Genomic DNA, 25260 nt, shown 5'->3' with positions numbered 1-25260 from the left:
TGTGCGCGAAAAAAGCAAAGAATCGAAGGAGTATCGTCGGAAAGCATTTTCCCTGAAACTTTCATGCGAATAAGTTGCGGAGAAAGACAAGTTCAAAATTGATGTTTTTTTTTCGCACGATTTTAACTCAACTAATGTTTATTGTACATTGATTTTCACACATCGTAGAAAATACGCCGCAATCGATCATGTGCGTGTATATAAATTTACGTCCCGATCAGTATATGTATATATTATTTAGTGCGCACACGCGCACAGAGTTTCGCGTGTGATCGCACCACGTAAAAACGTTTTTTTTTTTTTTTTTTGTATAATAATAGGCAAGTGCCTTTCGTCTCGTGCGGCACGGTACGCTCGCGCTTATCAAAAATACGCCACGGAAAAACGTGACGCTGTGCGGAATACATTGGCAAGTTACGATACGTTTCGAGCGCTCTCTCCGCGCGCTCGAAACAACGAAAGCAGCAACGTTAGTACCGAAGAGAGGAAACATTAATTACGTGTGGAATGATTTTGGCGACGAGAAATTTCGCGCCGCAAATTCAAAGTTTACACGATAACGATATTTATTTGTCAACTTAAATATTCGAGATCGCGCGTCGTTAATTGCGTCGTTCATCGACGCTAATTAATCAATTAATATGTATTTCACTTTTCGTAGTAAATAATTTTGACGGAGCAATTGTAAAAAATTCTCGTTATTATTAGAACGACGTGAAAAAACAAATTAATCATTTAATTAATTTACCTCTCGGATACTAACATTGAGAATGTGACGTTGCAGTCTACCCATCAGTTAGGATGGCACACAAGGCTTAGGAACCTATTTTTAGCATTCGAATTCCGATGCTGTTATGGCGTTCAGATCTTTCATAAGACCCTCCAGATTGGCCATTTCTTGATTCAGTTCTTCGGTACTGTACGAGGGCTAAAAAAAACAAAAAAATAAAAACAATTAAGCTAGAGCGTGACAAAGTGGTCGCGCGAAATAATCACCGTTGCAATCGACGATTTGTTCAAATTAAAAAAGAAACACGCATTTAAATAACGTAACAAGTCGCGCAGAATCAGTTTTATATACCTTTAACCGTTCGACTTCCTCCGACGTGTGCGCCGGATTGGACACGGAGGCCAAGCGATTCTTCGCCAATTGCGACGACGAACCTTGCGGCTTCTTGTACGGACTTCCGGACATCGTTGGCCTCACCGTCACTTGTGACACTAATTACGGAAGAAAAACAGTAATCAGTTTATTCAATACAATAGTCGGTTCGCGTGATTCAGCAAAATAGCTAACTAACCACCGTGTTTTTGTTGCGCCGGCGTGGAGGGAGCGCTCTGCGGCGGCGGTGCCGGCACGCTGAAACTCTTAAGCGGATGACCTTGCAACCGCTTGCTGTTGTTGCTCTCCACTCCGGTGTTGCTCATCGGCTGACTACCGCTGCCGTAATGACCGGGCGCGTACTGCGTGCTCCCGCTGTACGACTGGCCGCTCGTGCCGTACGACAACTAGAGGATAACAATGCGCGATAATACGCAATCTCGCGACGAATTAATTCACACACACACACACACACACTCGAGATCTCACCTGGCTTTGCAGCGGCTCGTACGAGCTTGGCATGTTGCAGGAATCCGGACTCGATTCCGGCGTTGGTTCCAACGTAACGTGCGCCCGGTTCAAGCTGTACTGGGCGACCGTTCGCGGATAGTTCTGCCTCACCGACGACGTGTCGCTGCACGAGGTGTGAATGGTCGACTGCGACATGCTGGTGTTCACAATCGGAGTAGCCGTGGCTATAGCTGCAATAAGTCGAAAACTTTGGTACCTACATAGGAACGATATTTGCCGATAAAGACTGTGCGCTCTCATTGTGTATCGTTTGATTCATTGTATATCAAGTGTGTGAATTTCAATCAATTTTTTCTGACAAAAAAGAGTTTTTGATTAAAAAAAAAAAAAAAACTTATTGAACACACACATCAAATACTCAGACGCGCACTGACAACCCTACTGCTACTTACGCTGATGCAAGGGTGTACTGTCAACGGGAAGTGTAATTAGTTTAGGTTTGTGGCTTCCACGACTGTGCTGCCTGCTCAGGGTTGAGCACTTCTCGTCAGTGTTACCTGATAGAAAATTAACAAAAGGCAACCAAATAACAAAAAATCAAGAAAACTGCAAATCAAATTGTCACGAACGACTCTCTTTCTCTTTTATGCGCACTGTGCCAACTGAGATATTAAATATCGAGTGAAAAAAAAAAAAAAAACCAATAATGTGACCAACGTGGTGTTGTAATCTGTTGTTTGTGCTAAACGGTAGTTATCGAGTGTGTTATCTTTTATTACGCGAGTTTATTTAAAAAGTTTATTTAAAAAACGAAATCGACGTAAAATTCGAATGTTTCTATGTGATGTTTGATTCGTAGCAGTGCACAAGTGGCATATATCTCCGCGCGACACCGCGTGCACCATCTTACCCATGTAACTTGGCACGTAAGTTCGTTTGTCCAGCGAACTGGAATTCCCGTGTACGTTGTCCTGATTATATTCCGGATTACTCGATCTGGGTAAAGTGTTGCTGGTGACGCCGCTGGTGGAAGCTTCGCCGTTCAACGAGGATTTCTCGAGCGCCTTCAGTTCCATTTGGTCGTGATGGATCCACAAATCCGGCGGCTTGATATTCGTCTTCTGATTCGAGTCCTTCAAGTATCTGGAAATAACACAATTACACGTTGGGGACGCGTTGGCGATTAAAAGTATTACAATCAGGAAACTTACCCTTTCTTTCGATCCGGTGAAGTCGGATTGCGTTTGCAGCAGACCACGACCACTACCGATACACCGGTGATAATGACGACCGTGAGACCCACTATGATGTAAATCAGTAGATTGGAAATACCTCGGCCGTCTGAAAGAAGAGATAAAATCGCAAATGTCGCTTGCTCGAAACAGCGTGATAGTTGAGAAAAAATATTATTTATCATATTCTCTTTAAAAATATATATGTGGAAACTAGTTTTGAAGCAAAACTTAAGAACATCAAATTGTAAGTTTCGATGCGATAAAACGTGCTTGAAGACAAACAATCACGTAATTAGAATTAAAAAAAAAAAAAAAAAAAAAGAAACAGAGCGATGATGTCTTACCTCGACCATGCAACTCATCATAGATATCCATGCCATTGCCTACCACAGGGATAAAAAAATCAACGTGTAACAATTATTAAAACACAGAATATAATAATTAAACACATCGGATAAGAGAAGAACGCAACTTAAAAGCGCAGAAACAGACAACAGATATCATTCGTTTGTATGTACATTTGGATTAACATATAGCATTACTCTACACATATATGTATATGTATGTGTCACATAATAATCGAATGTTCCGATCAACACATCGATAAGTAAACGCGAAAATCGATTATTATTTACTTTGGAGCGTTTTGAACGAGATCGTCGTGGAAAACGGTCCGTATCCCTTGGAATTGCGGACTTTGATCCTGAAGTAATACATCGTGTTGGGAGTCAGACCGGTCAGGATGGCGTCCAGTTTGTCGCCGATAACGCCTTCGACCTGCCAGTCGCGATCACCCTTCGTGTTGTCGGTGGAATAACTTATCAGGTATCCTGAAAATTATATCGATGCGTTTTTTTTTTTTTTTTTTTTTACCGCAAAAGCAACACGTCTTCTAAGTTATCGGAAGAAAAAACCGGCCGACGAACCTGTGACTTGTCCGTTGGGTTGTTTCGGAGGTTGCCATCGCAACAGAACGGACGTCGGACGATCCTCGACAGTCTGAACGATCAGATCGCGCGGCGCCGTGGCGGGAGCGGCTTCCAGCGTTTGATTCAGAACGACCATGCTCCATGACGAACTGCGTTTACCCTGCGAAGAGAAAATTTAATCCGCAATTCGTTTATTCTCCTTAAATTACACGCGCGCGCGGTTTCTCTCGCGTACCTTGACCAGTTTCACTGTGAACTCGTACTGCGTGTTGGGTTTCAAATCGTTAATCATGCAGTTGAGATCGGTGGCGTTGTAATACTTGTATCTCGGACTGCTGCTGTGGTGATAAGACGTGTAACGTACCACGTAGTACCGATTATCGGTGACGTACTAAAAATAAGAGAAAAAAAACGTTCCCGTTTATTTACAGACACTTCTGACCTTTTTCTCTTCCGCGCGTCATATATATATATATATATATATATATAATTCACGGTAATGTAACAGCGCGATTAATAATAATACTCATGTGTGACGCACTTGACTCTTCGATAAAGTCGTGTCGGTCCAGTACAACACAACGGTGGTAGACGAGAGCACGATAGCTTTAAGGCCAACGGGCGGTATCAAAGGCACTGGAGATTCGGATACAAAACGCTCGGGAGTTCTTATGTTCGCGTACGACAGTTCGCCGTCGCCGACGTTGTTCATCGCCCTCAAGGTTATTACGTACTCCGTTTGCGGTTCTGTAAAAGATTAACGAACACACAAGAAGAGAGTTGAAGATCGCAATTGAAATAAAAACGTTTTAAGATGTTTTTGTTTTTTTCTAAAACGAGAGTAAAATGAACTCATCCGAACTCTCACCTACGGATTTGATGGTGTAACTTCGCTGCTTCCCGTCGAGAACTTGTATCTCGACGTCGGGTAGGTACTTGCCCCAACCCAATTTGTATTTCCTCACCTTTATACTCTGATCTTTCGGAGGATGCCACGTCACCACTATACTATCCACCACAATATTCGCTGTAACGTAAAAGAAAAAAATTAAAAAAAACACCAAACGTTTGAGTAAGACGTTATTTCTTTGTTATTTCATGTTTCGCGCGTATTCCTACCTTTCACATTGACGGGCGCACCGGGTACTTTAGTCTCGTCCAAATCGTTCTCGTACGTCTCTATCTTGGTCCATTCCGACCAAGGCCCGGTTCCATTGACGTTAAAGGCACATATGCGAACTTGATACACAACATGCTTCTCGAGCCCGTTGAGCACGTACAAACGTTGATTCCCCTCGGTCGTTATCGTGACCGGGGTTCGTCGGTCCCCGGATCTAGGATCGTGAGGAAATCTACGATAACGGATTCTGTAACCCAGAATAATCCCGTTCTGGCCCTCGAGCGGAGGTTCCCATCTCACAATAATACTCTGAAAAAAAAAACACATATTTGACCACAAAACAATTCCGAGGGTCTCTCTGCTTATTCTGCTTTGTTATATTCGAGGATATATACGTACCGTTGAACTAGCCGCTTCTAATGTAACGTTATGCGGTGGCTGCGTGGGTTGTGCGCTGTGGGTGCGAATTACGATATCTTTGTTAAACGCGCCCGGGCCATTTTCGTTGACCGCCTGAACTCTAATACTGTATTCCGTATAAGGCACGAGGTCCACCAATTCGTACGTCGTACTGATAGTATTTGTTGGAGTAACTTCACGCGTTTCCTCTACACCGTTGCTCTGTGAACGAAACACGATAATAAAAAAAAATAAAAAATAAATAAATAAATAAATAAAAAAAGAAACACACAACGTTGAGTCGCTAGTAAAAATATAACACCGCGACGTCATCATCTCGAATATATCAACTATATACTAAATAAAAAAAAAAAACAATCAATATAAACGTACCTCAAATGTGACAATATATTTAGATATCCGGCCGTTAACGGTTTGCGGTTCTTCCCACGACAAGGTGATGCTCATGCTGCTTGTCGCGTGACCTTCCAGATTCATCGGCGGTCCCGGAACGTTTGCCTGCGATTTACACGAGAAAACGTGTCGTGAAATAAAGAAATAAGGAAACGACAAGGATCATTGGCGTGCCGTTCTACCTCTATTAACGTTGTAACTTGCAACACCTCGCTCGGGGCGCTGAACCCCCGGGCGTTTTGCGCAACTACATGGAACTGATACGTCATACTGGGCTGCAAACCGCGAATCATAGCCTCCAGTTTCTGTTGCGTGTTGATTACTCTTTCCCTGAGCAAAATAAATGTGTTCGCAATTGATCATTACAAATATATCACATATCGCATATATTGTTCCGTTTTGCGCAACAAAATAATCACCTCATGGCCCCTTCCTGTTTGTAATGTATGGAATAATTTAGCACGTCGCTGTTCATGTTCTCTGGCTCCTGCCAGCGTAGCGTGACGAATCGCGCGGTAACGATGACGAGGCTCAGGTTTCTCGGCGGCGAGGGCACGCCACCTCCGTCGAACGCCTCCAGACTCTCTGTATCATCTACAAAAGGAGGGTCTGGAGTGTAAGAGGACTTGGAACCGCTAATCAAGATCGGGAAAAAATCCGCGGGATCGTCCGAGGCGCTTATAGGAAGCGGTGAGTCTGTTGTGAGTTGCGACGACGTGTGTCCGAGAAGTGTGCTCGGATGCTGCCACGTTCTATTGTACAATTGTCGATGTTGCAGCAACTTTTTTTTAGGAATTGACTTGGGGGTGGTTGTGCTATGGAAACTCTTTCTCCCTGAGCGCGTCGTGTTAGCAAACGGAAGACAGTTAACACAAGGAGGGGGGAAAAAATAAATAAAACTGAAATTAAAATTTCAAACAGAAACCGCAAAACGTGATGTAAGTAAAAATAAAAATGACCGTGACGTAAGCAAGTAAATTTATATGTGTACAATACGTGTGACATAAGCGAAGTAAAATAGCAACGGAAGACCTTTCAGAACCTCATCGATTAATCGATGAATGTCAAACAAAATGAAAAATTACACACGTATGTGTTGTGTCGCAAAGAGACTACATTTTATCGTAAAACTCACTGGGCTGGTTAATCGTGAGACGTGCCGATGCTTGAACGCTACCAGCAGGATTCATTCCTATGCACTGAAAAATTCCCGCGTCTATAGGCAACAGTCCGTTGATTCTCAAATTGTTTCTATAAAAAACGCGAAAAATTTTACCAAATAGTTATTTTTTTTTCTCATCTACGAGACAACATCTTCAAACATTATTTAATTAAGAATCAAACGGCGCTTTTTCAAAAGAAGAGGATATACGTACCCGTTCACGATTTGCCAGTACGCGCTCAGCGTGATGCGCTCGCCGTTCTTCAGCCACATGATTTTTGGCGCCGGTTTCCCGTAGATCTCGCATTCGAATTCCAGATCCTGATTCTCGCTCGCGAATTTATCCTCCGGTTTCTTCAGAAATTTCGGCGGGACTGGAAACGGGCGAAAGAAACGAGCGATTGAAATTCGCGAACGTTCGCGAAATGATAAAAAATTTTTTTCAAGTCACGCAGTTAAACAAAAACTACATATACCTTGCACAATCATTTCGGCGACCGCGTCCAAAGACTCCACCTCGTTTTCCGCGCGACACTGATACGAACCGTGATCCGATTCTCTTACGTCTGTGATCATGAGACTAGACGCTGCAACTTTGCGATACCTTGGGAAGAAAAAAGAAAAAAGAAACAAAATAAAAAAAAAACACACACACTTGGCTGCGGGGAGTTGTTCCCGTTTCGATATCGGTTGCGAGTTGTTTACCGCACCTAGAATCGAATGACGTTAAATCGAGAGCGACGCCGTCTTTGAGCCAGAGAATTGTCGGTTTCGGGTAACCATTGGCAGCGCATTCGAGAGTCACGTCAGATCCCTCGACGGCTACCTGTTGTAGAGGCTGCGCGATAAATACCGGAGCGCTGGTACCCTCATCTGCACGGCCAAGTGACGGAAAAACAGAAGATTCGAGTAAACGCTTTGATGTGTATTTATTTGTTAAAAAAAAAAAAATAATAAATAATAATAATCTCTTAACAAACGCAAATAATTGTCTGCGATCCAGACAGATATATATATTTTCTCAGAACAAAGAGCTGAGGAAAAGTTTTCGATCGCAAAAAACTGAGAAGGTGGCAAGCAAGAAACAAAGATTCGCAGTCCGCGATGATGTTCAATAATGTGACTCACCAATGTCACTAGATAATAATCCTAATTGCGCTTTGTTGCTCAGTCTATATTGGCCGTAGCCGCTGGCGTTACATCTGTACGATCCAACGTCGCGATACTGAACGTCATTTATTTCCAACGCACCTGCGGCAACAAGACAAAAATAAGAGAACGAGACAAATTGCGCAGCGATCGGGAGTTAATTTGCTGCCAGCGAATAACAAGAGGCCTCGCGAACGGCCTCGGTCGTTTTTTTCTTTTCTTTTTTTTTTTACCTGACGGCAGGATTGTCATTCGAGTTTTATCGAGCTGCAAAGGATGTTCGTCCTTTAGCCACTGTATCTTCAGTAAACTCGACGAAGCGGGCAATGCGCAGCTCAAGTACGCGATTTGTCCCGCGTAAACCATAGTATCCTGAGGCTCCCTCTCGAAACCGGGCAGACCTTCGCCGAAGCACATAAAACAAATCGCATTTGTGCGTGTGTGTGTATTGTACGCGTGTAAAAAATAAAACTACTTCACTACACAAAACTCTCGAACTTGCTTCGAACGATGACCGGGAACAATAATCGAATTTTCTCGAGACATCTTCGAGCTCTGAGATACTAACTTGCTAGCTTGATCGTGGCCGTACGGGATACAATCGCTCCGACATTATCTATGGAAGCTAAGCACTGATAACTTCCGGTCAATTCCGCGCTGCCGGCGTAAATGCTATTTATGTACAAGGATCCGTTTGCTAGCTGTGATCTACAAAAAAAAAGAAAAAACGAATCAAAATCAGACGAGTTTCTCTTCGGAAAACGGTGACAAGGACGTTGCGGAAAGGAAGAGGAAGTATAATATCTCTTGTAGAGGCGCATTGGGGGTGCGTTTTACCGATAAGTGTCCCCGATAAATGAGATCGGCGGGCCGTCGTCCGTACGCCACTGTATGGTCGGCGTTCCGAAGACGCTCCTCGCCTTGCAGTCCAGCCTCGCAGGACCGCCCTGTTCCACCACCACATCCTGCGGCTCGATGATGAAGTCCAAGCCTCCCGCGTTGACTGCGCAAACAGGAGAAAGGGGAAAGTTAACTTAGAAAGAGAAAGAACATTCATCACTCGGAGGCGTCTCTCCCTCCTCGTGTAACGAGGATGTTCGAGCTATCGCTTCAATCCGAATTCAATTTGTCAAATAGACAACGATCGAGCTTCCGGATAAGAATCGCGGCGCGATATAAGTCCGGGGGGGGGGAGAGAGGGCTTCCCTTCTTGTTTGATGGTCGCAGAGGGAGGACGTTTAACGATCACATCCCGCGCTGGGGTTTGGCAGGCTATCGAATTTCGTTTCGCACCCCCCGCGTGGTCTTCAGTTTCGCGACTCGACGTACACGCGCGCGTTAGTCACGGGGGTGTAGATGTTGAGAAGGGAGCGAAGGACGAGCCGCCGGCGCGTATCAGTCCGGGACGCCCCGAAGGGAAAACCGACTGCGAAAAGAAAAAGGAAAGGGCGAGAGAGAGCCGAACAAAAGGGGTCGTCCACCCCCGTACGTAGAATAGAACCGCCCTTGCTTGCTCTTGCTGGCGAAACGCCCGAAACGACGTCTGAATTCTCTTGTCTTTTGTTTCTGCCTATCTCCCGTGCGGTCCGATCGCGTACCTTTACCGCAATCGGAGAGACGATTTAATGTCGCGTACGCGAATCGACCGGAGAAAGAGAAAGAGAGAGAGAGAGAGAGAGGGAGAGAAAGAGAAGATAGGAAAGAAAAAGACTTTAGAGACATTTTTACGAGCGGCAAGGCGAGAGAATCGCCCGGAGACAATTCCTTCCGCTTTTCGAGAGACAGTAACGCGTGTCCGCTCGTTACTCTCCTCGATGGTACAATGACTGTTGTTGTCGTGCCGCGGGTACTGAGACACATCTGATACTAAACAACAGCAGTTGTTTTGGTGTAGTGTGCATTTTATATTCTTTCAAAATGATAGGATAAAAAAATAGTATATTATAAAAAAATCATTTAACGCATTAAATATTATAATATTTTATAACAAATATTATGTACGTAAATATATAAATATATAAATGTTGTAATATTTAAATATTGTAATACAATATATTACAAAATAATATATTGTAATACAATATATTACCAAACACGTTAAATATTGTAATACAATATATTACAAAATAATATATTTACAGTAAAAATATTTAAACATTTTCGATAAATAAACAATTTTGGTTATTCATATCACAACTATGTGTATACATATATTCTCTCTTTAGAAATCTTGGTCTAAAAATGTGTAAAGAGACTGAGCGCGTGATTATCTTTTTTTTTTTTCTAACGATTTAAAAGGCAGAAAACAAAGCGGAACCGAGAAGAGAGACTCTGTTTATTGCATTATCACATTATAGAGGCCGCTCAGAGAGACACGGCCGCGCGCAACAAACTGGAATTCTCTATCGACAGCCATCTATCAATTATGCGATTTTTCTGAAACGCACGCACACACGCGGCGCGACATTATTCCGACATTCTGCGTTTAATCGCTGATGAAAGGCATTCGCAACCTTTGGTCTTCGCGCAAAAACGCTCGAGTAAGTACATACAGACTTTAACTACCGAGAGAGTAAGAAAGAGAGAGAGAGAGAGAGAGAGAGAGAAGCTTTTCTAATCGCCGCATTTTTTTTTATTTTCCTTCCTTCGTGCTTCAGCGATTTGGCTTTAACGCCTCGCGATCCAGCGCTTTTGCGTGCATTTACGCGCGCGCGAAATGGTACCACGCAAAATGTGCTTCGCGCTCTGTGCGCGCACGTTCCGGGAATTTATCTCGAGATACGACTCGACGTCGCAAAAGAGCCGACGTCACGAACAAACGGAATGCATATGCATCACCATTTTTATCGCTAATTCAGTAGACTCAAGGTCGGGGTTAAGCCTGAACCGTTTTGCGGCGTTAGAAAGTTTTCCGATTCGCGCGCTCGCGCGTGCGAATCGTGAGAAATATATCCCCCGCGCGCTATATGCTCCGCGGATGATTTTCTTGGCGAGATTAGTCTCGCGATTTCCGCGAATCGATTACGCGAAACGATAAGCCCGCTCGTTATCGGAAGAAGAAGAAGAAGAACGATAATACGAGATACGCGCGGCCGACGACTGATCGAGTATCGCATCGAATATATATCGCGGGAAATCCGTTTAGTCCGAGTTTAAAGCCGCGTCCCCACCGAGGCGACGAACTTTTTGACGATGTGTATCTTGGAAAAAAAAAAAAAAAAATCGGTACCGAAAGATATCTCGACGTTGCCAGCGAGAGACGAAAGCTCGTTAAACGCGTTTGCGCGAAGTTTCTTGTTATTTGTTGTCGCCTCACACGTGGGGACACGGCGGCTTAAGGACCTGATGTAGCCGATGAAACTCTGTAGTATATTGATGATGGAACTTTACTTAAGTGCAAGGATGACGCAACGAAAACAACGGAGAAAAGAATAACGGAAGAAAGTCGCGAACTCACTCAGAGGGTTGTTCGCGAGACGAAGGGGTGAGATAGCGATAAAACCGAGTCCGCGAACCGTGGTTGCTCGATACCGCGCGGTATTTTCGAACAGAGCGCGGAAATAAAACGTCGGAACAAGTCTCCGCGACTCGAGTCTCCGCACAACAGTTTCTTTTCTCATGTTGCGTTCGAAGAAAATAGAGAATCTTCTTTTCTCCTTTCCAAGCAGCGTGCGCGTCAGAGCTTTTCCGTTACTAATTATATCCTCGATTATAACACGCCACGTGTTTGCGAGGTCGAGTAATCGACAATGACCCCCTGCCCCCTTTCTCCGCTGTGTGTAACGTTCGATTATCATTGTTCCGTGTTATTGCCGTGATTTTTTTTTTTTCGTGCAAAAGCGCGCAATTTCCAACAAATCCCGCGCTCACGAGAATGAAATCTGTCGGAAATGATTTCTGTTTCACTCTCGCGATTCTCTCTCTGTGCGATCGCTCTCGACCCTTGGAGAAGTAAGGGGAAGCTCTCTCTCTCTCTCTCTCTCTCTCTGTCTCTCTTTCTCTCTATCTATCTCGGCTGGTATCTGCAATTGAACCGAAACACACGAAATTCTACTGTACTAGATTTCCGATTGAAAGCCGTGGCGTGAGTGATTGAGTTACAGTTTCGAATTGCCGAACATTTTCCCCGCAACCGCAAGCACCGAAATTGGAGCTCTCCGGAGATCTCGTGCGTTCTCCATCTCTCTCTCTCTCTCTCTCTCTCTCTCTCTCTCTCTCTCTCTCTCTCTCTCNGAGCTCTCCGGAGATCTCGTGCGTTCTCTCTCTCTCTCTCTCTCTCTCTCTCTCTCTCTCTCTCTCTCTCTCTCTCTCTCTCAACCGTGATTGAGAGCCGCTTGATGGCGGTTATTGGGTTATAGTTTCACGCTCACACGGTGGTCCATCGCACTTTCGAGCGGGAGCGAGCGAGGAAGAAGAGATTCCCCGGATAAATCAACGGTAGCCCCGGCCATTATCGAGCGCCCAACGTGGGCGCGTTGGAGGAAAAAATCAGCGAGAAAATTGAATCGTCTATATCGTTGGCGCGTTTGATCAACGCGCGATATCTCCGGTATCGGCGAGAACGTTAATTATTGCTCGCGTCGTTGTTGCGGCGAGGGAGTGAAAACGAGTTCCACAAAACGCACGAAAACGCGATTAAATTCAAAGAAACAATAGCAAACCCCAAGCGGGGTTTGTCGCACAGAGACAAACGTGTGTACAATGTGAGTACGCGAATTGTAAACGTACGGTTTTTCCATTTGCACGCGAGATTTGCGAGAAAGAGAACACACGCGCGTCTCGGGATGCAATTATCGAATCATCGATTGCGTCTTGTCGGCAAAACGCAGTAAAAAAAAATAAAATAAAATAAACGGAATTAGAAATTGCACACCGCGTCAATATTCATCGATTCCCATCATTTATCACTAGTTGGCAAATAGGCTTAACGGAGATAATTGTGTCAGTGAGATACGCGAGTCAGTGACGACGCAATAAATTTCAAATGATAAATTCGATAGTCACGCGGCATATGGTTTTCCAACAAGCGTATTCTTTCGTCTTTTTTGCATATATGTATATATATATATATATATATATATATATATATATATATCTTTTTCTCTCTTTGAATTTTACTGACTTCCGTTGTCGGTAAAACCGCAATCTCGTTTTACAACCCGCATATATGTGAGCCGCGTAAACCTCTCTCTTCGTGTTGTTACATCCGCACACAATGTCGTCTCTCGTACAATTACATCGCGATACGTCACGGGGATTTCTTGAAAATAACATTTTTTCTTTCGCGCATTTGTAATTGTCATTTCTCTTTGAATTTTGCTGACTTCCGTTGCACAGGTGTAATCAGTATAAAATCTCGTTTCGTACGGAATTACACGTGTGCGTGCACGAGACTTCGCTCTTTTAACTTCACTTTATCTGCACACAATGTCTCTCGCGTATACAATTGCATCCGCGATATATCACGGATTTCTTTAAGTGATTTTTTCTTTCGCACATTTGTAATTGCCATTTCTCTTCGAATTTTGCCGACTTCCGCTGTAGGTAAGTCAATAAAACCGCAATCTCATTTCATGCGGCCTGCGTGTGTGTGTGTGTGTGTGTGTGTACAAAACTTTACGTTATCTGCACACAATGTCTCTGTTACGTCGCGATATATCACGGATTTTTGTAAAAACAATTTCTCTTCACGCACTTATAAGTGCTGCATCACATTACAACCCCGCCAAGGAAAACTCGCGCAATTAGCTACGAAAGATACAACTTCGTTGTTTCCTTTCTCACGCGCAACTTTTCAAGGACCGTGTGTGTTTTCAGTGTCCTGCGCTTTGTTTCTTCTTTTTTTTCTTTTTCTTCCCTCAGAAGAAGGAAAACGCGCGCGCAGGGAAAGGCAAAAGAAAACGAAAAAAGAAACCGGCTGGCGCGCGCGCGCGCGCGCGCATAAACTATTCGGGCGCCGACGACGTAGCGCCGCGACGCTCGCTCGACAGGAAAATAAACCATTTGACGGTGCGCCGTTTGATTTACGAGTGCTAGCGACAACCTACCGCACGGGATACCGAAATAAACCGAGGGAACTATTATAGTGTGTGTGTGTATTGTATATATACAATATATATATATATATGTATATATTGTATATATATATATATACACGAGATAAATCCGCGCGACCACTGCACCTTGCAGGCAGGAGTCCATCGGGTGTTCACACGAATTCGTCCTGAGCCACGTACGGCCATAAACTGCGAATCGAACTGACGGGCTTTGCGGAATAAAAATAAAAAATAAAAAAATTTAAAAAAAGAGAAATTGAAATAGTTGGCCAATTGCATTGGTCGCTCGAACTTTTATCTCGAGTTTTTTCAACTCGACAAAAGCCGTTCGATTAAATCTCGCGAAATTTTCGTAACGGCCGATCGCGGAGAATATCATAGGTATATAGAAACTTGCTATCTTGCAAACGCGAGATTACCGCGTATCGGATGGCTTCGCGCAGGCGAAGATTCCTTATCAACATTAAATGTTTGTTTCCGCTCAAACTATCGTGGAAGAAAAAAAAAAACTCATCATCTCGTCGCGACACGGACGTTGGATAGCGAGAGATAAAACCCAGCCCGCCCTCTTCCCCCCGTTGACGCGCTCTCTTCTCCCGATTCCGCGATTTTCCGCGCAAAGAGCGGCGGCTTTTTTTCCCGCAAACAGTGGCATGTGTGTAAATAATATTTATCTTACCACGCGCTTCTCTTGCACAACGACAAGACAAATGTTGGAACAATTGAAACGCTCGTTCGAGAATGTGTGCAACACGCTCGCTCCGATCGCATCTTTTCATCGGGCGAGTTGAAATCGTTCGAAAGCAAAATACCACGTTACTCAAGTCTCCAATGCAAAACCGCCAAATCGTTTTTTTTTTTTTATCGGTAATCGAAGCAACCGAAATAGGTTTTAAAAATAATCCACGTGAGAGCAATAAGAAACGATATCGGAACTTTCGCGCAAAAATGTACCGTTTTTTTTTTTTTTTTTTTAGGATGTTTCAAGTATATTCAATTTTGCTAACACACACACGGCTTTTTTTTTTTTTTTTTTTAGGATGTTTCAAGTATATTCAATTTTGCTAACACACACACGGCCCTAACGAACGCGCCGGGCCGTGTGTGTGTGTATGTGCGTAAAGTTTTGCGGAACGATAAATCACCGGGAATTTTTTCGCGACAAGGATTAATATGCGCGCGAAACTTCAACCAAGACGGTTTTAAATACGCTGTGCGTGCGCCCTCCCAGCCCCGCTGTAAAGGAGAAGAATGTTGAAAATGTGCGGTAAAAGTACTCGACATGTGACGAACAGACCGTGAAGCGGAGGCAAGGTACACGCGCGCGCGCGCGCGCGCCGGGGGCGTCTACGGGGTGTCTCATAAATATTGATAAAACGAGAGAGGGAGGAAGATAGTCGTCGTGACGTACTCGTCGACGTGAGATTCAATCAATCGTTCACCAATATATCGGGGAGTCCGACCCCATCCGGGGAAGACCGACAACGTTTCCCCCTCAAATCACCCTGTTCGCCGATCGCCAAAGCGAGAATCCGACAAATCGTATTTCTCCCAGCCGCTGTCATTTCCGCTGTCGACTAAGCGTTCGTCGTTCTCCTCATCCTTTACCTCCTCCACCTCCTCCTCTTCTTGCTCTATCACGGGGGAACCTTTAAACGGAAGCTCTGGGGAGACTTTATGATAATATACTCCGCGCGCTAAAGTTTCGCCCTCTCTCGCGTTCTTCGTCGACGAAATCTCCGATAAAAAAAAAAAAAAGTTTACAACCCCCCGAGTTTTGAACGACGTTCCGCGCGAGATGAGATTTACACGTCATCGGGGATTGCGAGAACTTAAAAATTCTCTCATGTTCGCGAATTCAATTACGTGACCTCCGTGACGACAATACAGTACCAATAACAACGGTGTACACACGATTGATGTTAAATTATTTGTAAACACATTTGAGAATATGACAACAACTGGAATTTTGTGGGGGAAAAAACGCGCAAACAAAATTATATATTCTCACGAATTCCGCCTCACTTTCTCGCGAAACGCGAAAGAAATGTCTCCTTTGGTGAGCGCGATGTGTGTTGCGCGCACGTGTGCGTGATGGGATTTTCTTTGGTGTGCGAGTTGCGTGGGCGGCTTACGACATCGCAGCGGTACCGCAGGTTTTACACGCGCGCGGTGTATCCCGTACGCGGATTCCCGTCCCCCCATCGTCCAAAAAAAAAAAAAAAAAAGTGAGTTCGACGACAATAAACACGAATCGAAACCAACACGCGGAGCTAAAAAAAATCTCACGTAATTAACAAGAAAAATAAACAACAATTTATTTACAAACGGAATATTTCGATGGTTCGAATATTTTGCACAGCTAACACGAGATATTCTTTGATCGTTGACGCGCAACATATATGCAGGTCATTTCCGCTTGCAAAATGTTTCGGTTAGCTAATTTTGCTCGCTCGCTTATCGCATAACAGAGAGCGACGAGAAATCGCCTGAATTAATAAAATTTTCTGCGCACAAAACCTTCGATTTCCTTCGGCGAGTTCTTCGGAAGACGTTTTCTCGTTACGTTTTATGCAGGTATATAGAATGATATATAAATCCTGCGCAGCACGTGAGATCTCTCTTTTTGTACAGATCTGACGGAAAAGACGCATTATGCACGGACGGACGGACGAACGGAAATTAGGAGCGCACCGGCGCGCCATTGTGCGCCGTTTAAAGTACATGACGGTCTACTATTTGTACGGCTCATAATTATTCCGCGGCATGTCGGCACAGGACAAGTTTCTGCCGCCGAGCTGGGGATAACAGGTTTTATTTGAACAGACGGTCTCTCTCTTTCTCTCAGCCGAGACAGAAACCCCCCCGTGTGTCTCTCTCATTGTTGGACACTTCTACCACCCCGATCGACCGGAAACGGATCTTTTACGTCGGGCATATTGAGCGCGCGCGTTTCGATGAAACGGAACGGCATCATTTTAACATCGCGACGTTATTTACCCAAAAGCCGCGATAAGCCGTTCTCTCGGTGGAAGCGTGAGAAAATAACGAACGTTGTCCAAATGTGAATAATTTGAAAAAAAAAAAAAAAGAAACGTCAACATTAGACGAGAGAAAATTAATACGTCGAAAATTTGCGGCAAAATTTAGGAAAAGTATCTTGCGCAAGAGCGTAAACGAAAATATTTGTGTTGTGTCTTTTGCCGAGATTGAAACTACTCCTTATTTACGAGCTTTGCTTCGTTAAAAAACCTTGACTTTTATTGCGGTTCACCGTCTCCGCTAAATCACAGAATTTACCGTCCTATTCATCGCGTCCCGCTGGATTTCACAGTTCTTTCCTTTTGCGCCGGGTAATTTTTTATTACAACACGCAGCTCGAGCTGCGTCGTCCCCCTCATCTCTTTTGTGACTGAAAAATTTATCAAGGGACATTTTGTCTCACACATAACAATTGCGACCATTGTCTAACTTATTGTTAGTCGCGCGTTAGACTCGGGAACGCTTTCATAGAATAAACAATTAACGATAAGAACCATGACGCACCACCGATCCTTCGGAATGTCTTTTAGAGGCGATTTTTTTTTTTTTTGACACAGGAAATGCGGCGGGCAGTTGTGTTCCTATAAAATTTCCAAACACAAGAAAATGTTTTGATCACATTATTCTGATCAGACGATAATCCAACAGACCATGAAAATTCTAAATAAGAAAACTTACAAAATCTGATCTACATAAACCGACTCCGCACGGTCAAGTCAGTCTCAAATCCGAAGCCACCACGCCGCGGTCAATCTCAAGCATCATATAAAACTCAAGTATTGTCAAAAATCGTTGCGAACATATACATACGTTGTAAGTAACATCTGTTAAAAGGAATTGTATAAGACCTTTGCGAGATAAATAAATCAAAGTTTTTTGTAATAACAATCTTATGCCGATTCTTATACACTAGCTCATAATTTCTAAGTTTTTCTGTTATTTTCTTTAAACTAAATATTAGTTTAAAGATTAGTTTATATCGTGTTTTTTTTTTTTTTAAGGGTTACACGCTTGGTGGCAGTTTTTCTCTGATGTTGCCTGCAATAGCGTAATGTAAATAAATTTTCTCCGTATCGCAAGCTTTGTTTTGACGCGACCGGTAAAACAAATATATATCGTATCGTGTTACATAAGCGTTGTTCGACGACGTATATCGCGGGAAAACTAGCGGCAAAGAGATTCGTAACGACCTGGAAGTGGAAAAATGTGTGACGACGACGACGACGACGAGCGGGTAACGCGTATTACGAGCGGTGTCCGCGTCGTCGTCGCGTAATGCAACATTTAACACGGCGACCAGATACGTGCGCGAGAACAGTCGCGTGAACGGAATAATTCGCGCGAGAGATGCCGGTGGCTTTCACCGATACCACACTGGCACACGGCGATCGAGTGGCACGGCGGCGCGAGGCGATTCCGAACACGCGCGGAAAACCGAACAACAAAGAGACCACGCGAGTGGTCGAAGACGAAGGAAATTCTAAAGAGAGCGTATTCTCTCATTTTTTTTTTTTTCAAGCGGAAAAATAAATCTCCACGTCGAATTTCGACGCGACTTCGACGAGGCAAAATCCGAAAAGCGCAACGAGAGATTTTTCTCGCTAGTATTGCGGCTATTTTTTTTCAATCGTCGTGGGCTTTTCCGCGGAAATCACATTGCAGACGCCTGAGATGACATCGAAGCGAGGTGTAATTCGCGAAGAGAAAAGTTTTGCTATTTATACAATACAACCAACAACAAAATTTGCCAACTCTATTGAATATTTTGCGCCATAACAAAATATTGTTTTTGGCGAAACAAGAGACCAGTTTTTTCTCGCAGTAATTCTTCTCGCTTCTTCAAATTATTTTCAAGCTACGCTACGGAAAATTCGAAAATGTCGCGCGCGCCCTACGTAAATTCTAAATATACGAGGCGAACACACGGCGCTTGTTCTCGCGCACACGTGCCGCGGAGGAGGAGATTTCGCACAAAATAATGCCGTTGCGTGCATCGCGGAAAAGGACGAGGAACGCGAGCGGCGGCGCCAAGATACACAAGAAGAAGAGAAGAGAAGAGAAGAGAGAGAGAGAGAGAAAAAGAGAAAGAGAGAAAACTCGATTCTCGCGCGCGACCGTCATCATCACACGGTTCTCGCCGTGTCGCGGAGATAGGCATCGCCGGACACACAGAGCGAGAGAGTTTCGGATGTTTACCGCGCGCGCGATTTGCGAGCGCGATAAACCCGCGCCGCGCGCGCGACTCGCCCGTGCAACAAAAACCCGAGAGAACGCGTTTTCTCTCTCCTTCTCTTCTCGCGAACGTTCTTCGCAGCACGGTAAAACCCTCCGCCGTTGTTGTTGAATCCTTAATACGTGGACGCGAACTCGCAACAATGCGGGGGACCCCCTTCTCTCCGGGCGACGTCAATTTATGTCGTCCGCTCGCGATTACTTGAAGGGCACTGGCACCGCGTCCCATTGTCGCGCGCCGGAGACGCGCTGTCGTGTGTTCGACAAAACTCAACTGTGTACGTAACGCAACATCGATTTCGCGTGCTCTCTTTTGTCTCTTCCATTTCTCCCGACGTATCAAAAAATCTCTATTAGTCCGTCGTGACGTATACGGGAACTAATTGCGCCACGTCGCTTGTAATTAGAGTAAACTCTAATCGAGCGAGTCTCTCAATTGATCTCTCGCGGTTGGTTCCGCGTTCTCGAGCGCGTTTCTTCGCGAAAGCGAAGGTGTTCACGTGCCGAGTAAAAGCAAGCACGACGAGACAATAAGAGGATTTAAACGCGCTTCGCGATCTCTAGAATAGAAAAAAAAAAAAAAAAAACGGCAGATATATTCGTTTAAACATCGATTAATTTCGCAACCGCTCGACGAGAGAGAGGCGTTGAACGTGACAAGGTGCTAATTCCGCGAATCAATTCATCTCGGCGATACTCGCAATGGGAAACTTACTACTACGAGAAAGAAGTAAACCCTCGTGCGCTCTCCCCGTGGCGTTATACAGACGCAATCTTTCTCTCTCCGGTCGCCCCCTCTTTCTCTCTTCGCTGCCTGCATCAATAATAGTCACCCGTTGCGCCAGGGTCTCTCAACTCTCTTTCGACTTCCCTCGGCAAGGTGCGTCGCCGGTGCGCAACAACAATCGAATTATGCAAATTCACGCAGCTGACACGCATAATTCAGGTCGTGAAACGATTTCTGTACGTGATTCCTGAAAATGCGCTCCCTGTATGCGATCCGTGTGCGTGCGTGCGCGCGTGTGTGTGCGTTAACGCGCAATGGGATTGCGGTGACACGAGTTCTCTCGCTAAGTCCGCGCGTCAATGAGACAACAGCGCGAGAAATAATCGGATAAAGATCGCGATCTCTCCGACGCGTTGAAAATAAATCTACGTACTTGAATCCGTATTTAAAGAGTCGATCGGAGAGAAACGCAGCCTTGCGGGATGATTAAAATTCATCGCCGCGATCATTGCGGCGAACTCGAACAGAACGAGTGTTAATTTGTTCTCGCAAATACGCGAATCTTAAAAAAAAAAAAAAAAAAAACCCAATCGATTCAAGCGCCTTAAAGAAAAATCGGACGCTTCGCAAGAAGCGTTTGTTCTCGAAGAGGAGGTTGATATTTGTGCCAATTTATGTCGATGTACTTATTACACCTTCTCTACGTAGAACAAATATGTGTGTGTATGTGTGTGTGTGTGTGTTCGTACAATTATCAGTCCCTTCTTCTTGGTAGTTCAATTAAGCCCGATGGGACTCGTATTTCATCGCTCGCTCGCTCGCATCATCTCGCTCGGTCTCGCGATCGAGAGAATCCGTTTCGTTTTGCAAAGAATAAAAACAAATGGATATGTTACATACACACACACACACACACACTGAGAATGGGATCTTTTTTCAGGTGCGAAATCTTTCTTCGGTGAATAAATGAGTAAAAAAAAAAAAAAATAAAAAACTCGCCGGCGAACCCGCAAACTTGATGTTTTGCTCGTTTCTCTCTTTCTTCTCTTCTCATTGCCGTCGAAACGCCTCACGAACACGCTCACCACTTCGTCCGGAACACACAAAGAAGAGACGTGCGATGCGACCGAGATGCACATACGTACGTGTGTTTTAAATAACTTATCGACTCCAATTTTGTTGTTGCGGCGAATCTCGCGGGGATCGGCTTTTCGCCGCGGAATCGGAGTCGCGCGCCAGTTAACGGGTCAGTCGCGCGAGACCAGCGAGACGAATTTTCCGCGCGAACGCGTTGAAAAATTTGTCGACGAACTTTCGGTTCCGGACGAACGTGTGCCGAGAGACGCGGCGCGGATTTCACCGGTTTGTTCGGCGCGCGATATTTATCGGTGGTAACGCAGATCGGGGATCGTCATCTCGCAGATAACAACAATAAAGCTCGAGGGGGGCCCCCGCCGCTTATCGCCGGGGAACGCGTGTGATTCCCCTCCGATTGATTACCTGGAACGAAGATTCGCACGAACGCGCGCGTCCACGCCGAGAACGTCTACGTCGCAAAAAAACAAACAACACGCCGCGGCGAGGGAGACAAGAAAAAAAAAAAAAAATACTTACCCTTCGCGAGCGCTGTCAGTAGAGTCAACAACAGGACGGCGAGAGGACGCGGCTCCATTGGGGCTCTCGCTCAGGTCCGTTGACACACACAGACTCCGTCGCGTGCCGACGCCGAGAAAAAGGGCCGTTTTCGCCCGCGGAGATCACCACCACCGCCTCCGACCACCACCGTCGTCGTCGTTGCACGCGATGTCCCGCCAGGAAAGCGAACACATGCCACTTGCGCCGCGAAAAACACGGACGCTTCCCTTTTACCGTCGTCGCGACCGATTGCACGACAGATCGGTTCTCACGCCCGCGAGACTCATTTTCGCACGATAAGCCTGCTGCTACGTATCCGTTTGTGGAACATGGCTAACGGCGGTGACGGGAGTTAAAGGGAGAAGAGTCGCGCATGCGCAAGCGAGTGAGAGCCCAGCAGACGCCTCCTCCGGAGCGGCGGTCGCGCTCCGAGAAAAATTTTCTCTCCGACGCGAAATATTTGCGCAACAACGCGCACGCGGAGCCGCGACGACGATCGACACCCAGACCATACACTCGCGGAATCGGCGACGTCCGTCATCCTCTTGTCAAAACGAACGCCTCGTGACCGATTTCGCCGATTCGAGGCGACTCGGCCGATCTGTCGGAACTGACCAATCCCAACGGTCGATCGGTCGAATCGACCAATAAACGTCAGGCCGTTGCAAATCCGGCCTGCGATCGCTTCGTCGAACGAAATCCACCCTAAAGGTGTTTCCAACCTCCTCGCGTTCCGCGAAAATCGGGCGCTGTCGCGAGAACCCCCGTCGTGCGAATCTTCGATGCGCCCCGATGTATTCCCGACTGCTGACGAGGATTTGCGAACGATCCTCGTGTCGCGCGTTGACCGACATCAGAACCCAAGTCAGCAGACTGAGCCACGTCGTGGTTAAAAATGAGGAATCGACGGAGATCGTCTCGGCGAAATTTCCCGACTTCAAGGTGATCTACACGTTTCCCCGCATCACACTCGTCAGTGCCGTGAACAAAATAAAACGTCACTTCACGATGTTCGCCTCCCTGACCGTACCGGCGGTTTACGCGCTTCACACGGCTGAGATCCTGAGCACCGACATGTCTGTCGCGACGGTAGCAGCTGGTAAATGTCTACACTAATTTTGATCTTAATTATCTAGAGTCATCAGTTACACGCGGATATATGTCTCAATGTAATATATTAAAAGTAATTGCATCTACATGTATGTCTCGCAATTTAATTTATTTTCTCGCTTCATCCACAGGAGTTATTTTGACCGTGTGGTTGCATTCCCTCGGCATTGTGTGCAACAATCTGATTGGTCACATATACTTGCATCCCAGTAACGGAATAGTGATATTATCTTACGTGGATTACTGGGGAAGAAGAGTGGATCTCAAGATCAGTCAGGTCAATATCCTCCCCGTGTCAGACAATCAGTTCAGCGTGACCGACTATCTGTTCAACAGAGTGATGTTTTCCTCGCAAAAGTCAAAGCTAAAGATACTCGTTAAACAGGGCCAAATTTTCGACACTCAAGCTCTTAGATGTGTTCTAGGAATGGTAATTTGATAATATACATATAAATTTATTTAATGTACATAGTTTGTATAAATAAGTGCCACGTCAAACAATTGAACATTTTATTTATGTACACGTGTGTACCTGTGCCTGTCCCTTTATTACATCCACCTAAAGTGCGCGTAAGCCCGATTAGCTTGACACCTCTTGTGCAGCTCTTGCTTCCAATTGACCGCGCGACCCTGCGTCACACAAATTACATTTACAATATGCAACGCGTTTTGATGTGAACTTTCGCAGAAATCGAAATTGCAACCAACAAACCTGATTCATAGAAGCGGTTATCATCTCTCTGGCTAAAGCGTCGTAAAATCTCGCATTTCTATCCTTCTCATTTGCAGCACTTATCAGCCACAGTATGGCTTTGTGTTGCGCCAATTTTTCTGTAATTGGAACGGGTATCTAAAATGACAGAAATCCGGTTAGTTTTGACTGTTGTTTGTTAAATTGATACAAATTAATCTGTGACACCATGTGTTATACCTGATACGTTATTCCACCTTTCCTGCACGGTACTAATTGTAAAATGGGCGTGCAATTGTCGAGAGCGCGATGAAAAACCACCAACGGATCCAGTTCGACGTTGTCTTTCTCCTCTGCCGTTTTCGCCTTGTGATAACGCTCCAGTTGGAACCTCTTGATTCTGTTGAAGGTTTTGCTCATCAATGCCGTTGCCAATTTTCTATCTCCATTTTTCATCAGAGTGTTGGTGAATTTTCTATAAAAAAAAAAAAAAAGTTACACAAAAAATCAGCACAAGGAAAACAAATGCGCGAAGGAGAAGTTTTTTGTTGAGAGAAATTTACATCACTCTGGCGTCGTAGAACTCGGAACATGTGTCGATCACCGTTGCCGGTTTTATTTGCTTGTGGGCGATCTCCTTCGCCTCTTCGTTCTCTTTCTGAAACAGAGCGTCTTGCGCATCTTTTCTAAATTTCGGTTGAATATAGTAATTTGGAAAGACACTGTACTCCCTTTTAACGATTGCCAAGTTGAATCTGAAAGTTTGTAAACACACGTTTGAGAGAGGCTACGTCACACATGTGCGACCGCACATGGGGATTAGAAACGTCGAGGAAAAGAAGGTTTGGGGTAACTTTACGATTTACATACCTCCTCGTCAGTCCGCGATTGTTCAACAAATTCGCAACTGACGCGACAAACAAACGCGAATTAATCATTTTTTTTTTTTAATCGCACATACGAGCAAGAATTTTTCTTGACAACTTCCGTGAACTCTCGTGCGCTCCCGGACGCGTCCGGAGACCACCTAGGGAGAGACGATGGAAACACGGATTCCGGCGCTGGTTTCAGCGCCGTACAATCCACTTTTGCGGACGTGGGAACTATGTAGCGACATCAGGACGTCGGCGGTAAAAAAGTTCAATCTGATCGATATCGAACAAAGTAGCAAATATCAAAAGAATAATTTTGAAAAATACATACTAGAATAAAATAATTTTAATTTGCGTGTACTATGCACCACACACACGCGCATCTCCGTGTGTGTGTAGTATTTTGTTGCATTTAATGACAAAACTGTCTCAATTTCGGATGAAATTAAATTAACGCGGATGCGCGCGCACGCAATGAATAAAATTCATTCAGGATGTTTCCCTCTTGCGATAAAAATACAATAATATTTTTTTTTCCTGCAATATTATCGTGTAGACCGCGTCTTCTACGTCGGTCGGCGACGTTTCTTATTCGGAACGACCGCGTCGTTTCGAACCGAGAGGGCGTTAGCGACCGACGAATTTTTCGTACGCTTCCGTAAAAGTGTTGCCTGTAATGGTATCTCGACGGTTTGAATGTGTCAGTTATCACAGGAGGTGCGGCACGGTCGCGAGCGGTGTGCACGGTAGTCTGTCGTGGAAGCTGGTGGAAGCGCCACGACGCGACGTGTCGCGCCAAGGACGCGCGAACAAACAGGCGTCGACTCTCTTTGCCTTCTGTCTGTCGTTCCTTTTTTTTTTTTTTTTTGTTCTTCATTATTCGCCGACCGCGCGGCCGGTCGACGCGCCCGCCC

At 45.0% G+C, this 25260-nt stretch overlaps 3 protein-coding genes across 9 annotated transcripts; 1 reads left to right on the top strand and 2 right to left on the bottom strand.

Moving 5' to 3' along the window:
- Positions 1-290: 290 nt before the first annotated feature.
- LOC109854608 (neogenin) lies at positions 291-21981 on the bottom strand. 7 transcript variants are annotated; one of them, XM_020427866.1, is made up of 27 exons: positions 21653-21981; positions 8819-8984; positions 8550-8689; positions 8215-8382; positions 7961-8083; positions 7543-7714; positions 7309-7436; positions 7047-7206; positions 6806-6921; positions 6090-6504; positions 5853-6000; positions 5650-5775; positions 5257-5478; positions 4857-5166; positions 4606-4764; positions 4279-4484; positions 3973-4128; positions 3735-3897; positions 3444-3638; positions 3153-3194; positions 2785-2914; positions 2484-2716; positions 2026-2130; positions 1592-1803; positions 1305-1509; positions 1082-1221; positions 291-928 (listed from the first exon to the last, which is right to left on the bottom strand). In XM_020427866.1, exons 1-27 carry the CDS (start codon positions 21708-21710, stop codon positions 830-832), a joined length of 4497 nt encoding a protein of 1498 aa, XP_020283455.1. In that variant the 5' UTR covers positions 21711-21981; the 3' UTR covers positions 291-829. The 7 variants fall into 7 exon arrangements, with proteins under 7 accessions (XP_020283455.1, XP_020283456.1, XP_020283452.1 ...); XM_020427867.1 differs by having other exon boundaries at positions 1302-1509; positions 1592-1797; XM_020427863.1 differs by having other exon boundaries at positions 1302-1509; positions 21653-21980.
- A 399-nt stretch (positions 21982-22380) lies between these two features.
- On the top strand, positions 22381-23284 carry LOC109854612 (transmembrane protein 186). Its single transcript, XM_020427877.1, has 2 exons — positions 22381-22772; positions 22915-23284. Exons 1-2 carry the CDS (start codon positions 22466-22468, stop codon positions 23220-23222), a joined length of 615 nt encoding a protein of 204 aa, XP_020283466.1. The 5' UTR covers positions 22381-22465; the 3' UTR covers positions 23223-23284.
- Positions 23215-24684, bottom strand: LOC109854611 (28S ribosomal protein S7, mitochondrial). The gene is made up of 5 exons (XM_020427876.1): positions 24345-24684; positions 24038-24229; positions 23715-23949; positions 23496-23633; positions 23215-23413 (listed from the first exon to the last, which is right to left on the bottom strand). The coding sequence occupies exons 1-5, from the start codon at positions 24410-24412 to the stop codon at positions 23333-23335; spliced, it is 714 nt and encodes a 237-aa protein (XP_020283465.1). The 5' UTR covers positions 24413-24684; the 3' UTR covers positions 23215-23332.
- Between the last annotated feature and the right edge of the window lie 576 nt (positions 24685-25260).

This window comes from Pseudomyrmex gracilis, unplaced genomic scaffold (genome assembly GCF_002006095.1).
Source record: "Pseudomyrmex gracilis isolate BER0280 unplaced genomic scaffold, ASM200609v1 scaffold_70, whole genome shotgun sequence".
Taxonomy (NCBI): domain Eukaryota; kingdom Metazoa; phylum Arthropoda; class Insecta; order Hymenoptera; family Formicidae; genus Pseudomyrmex; species Pseudomyrmex gracilis.
This window is presented reverse-complemented; position numbering and strand designations above follow the sequence as displayed.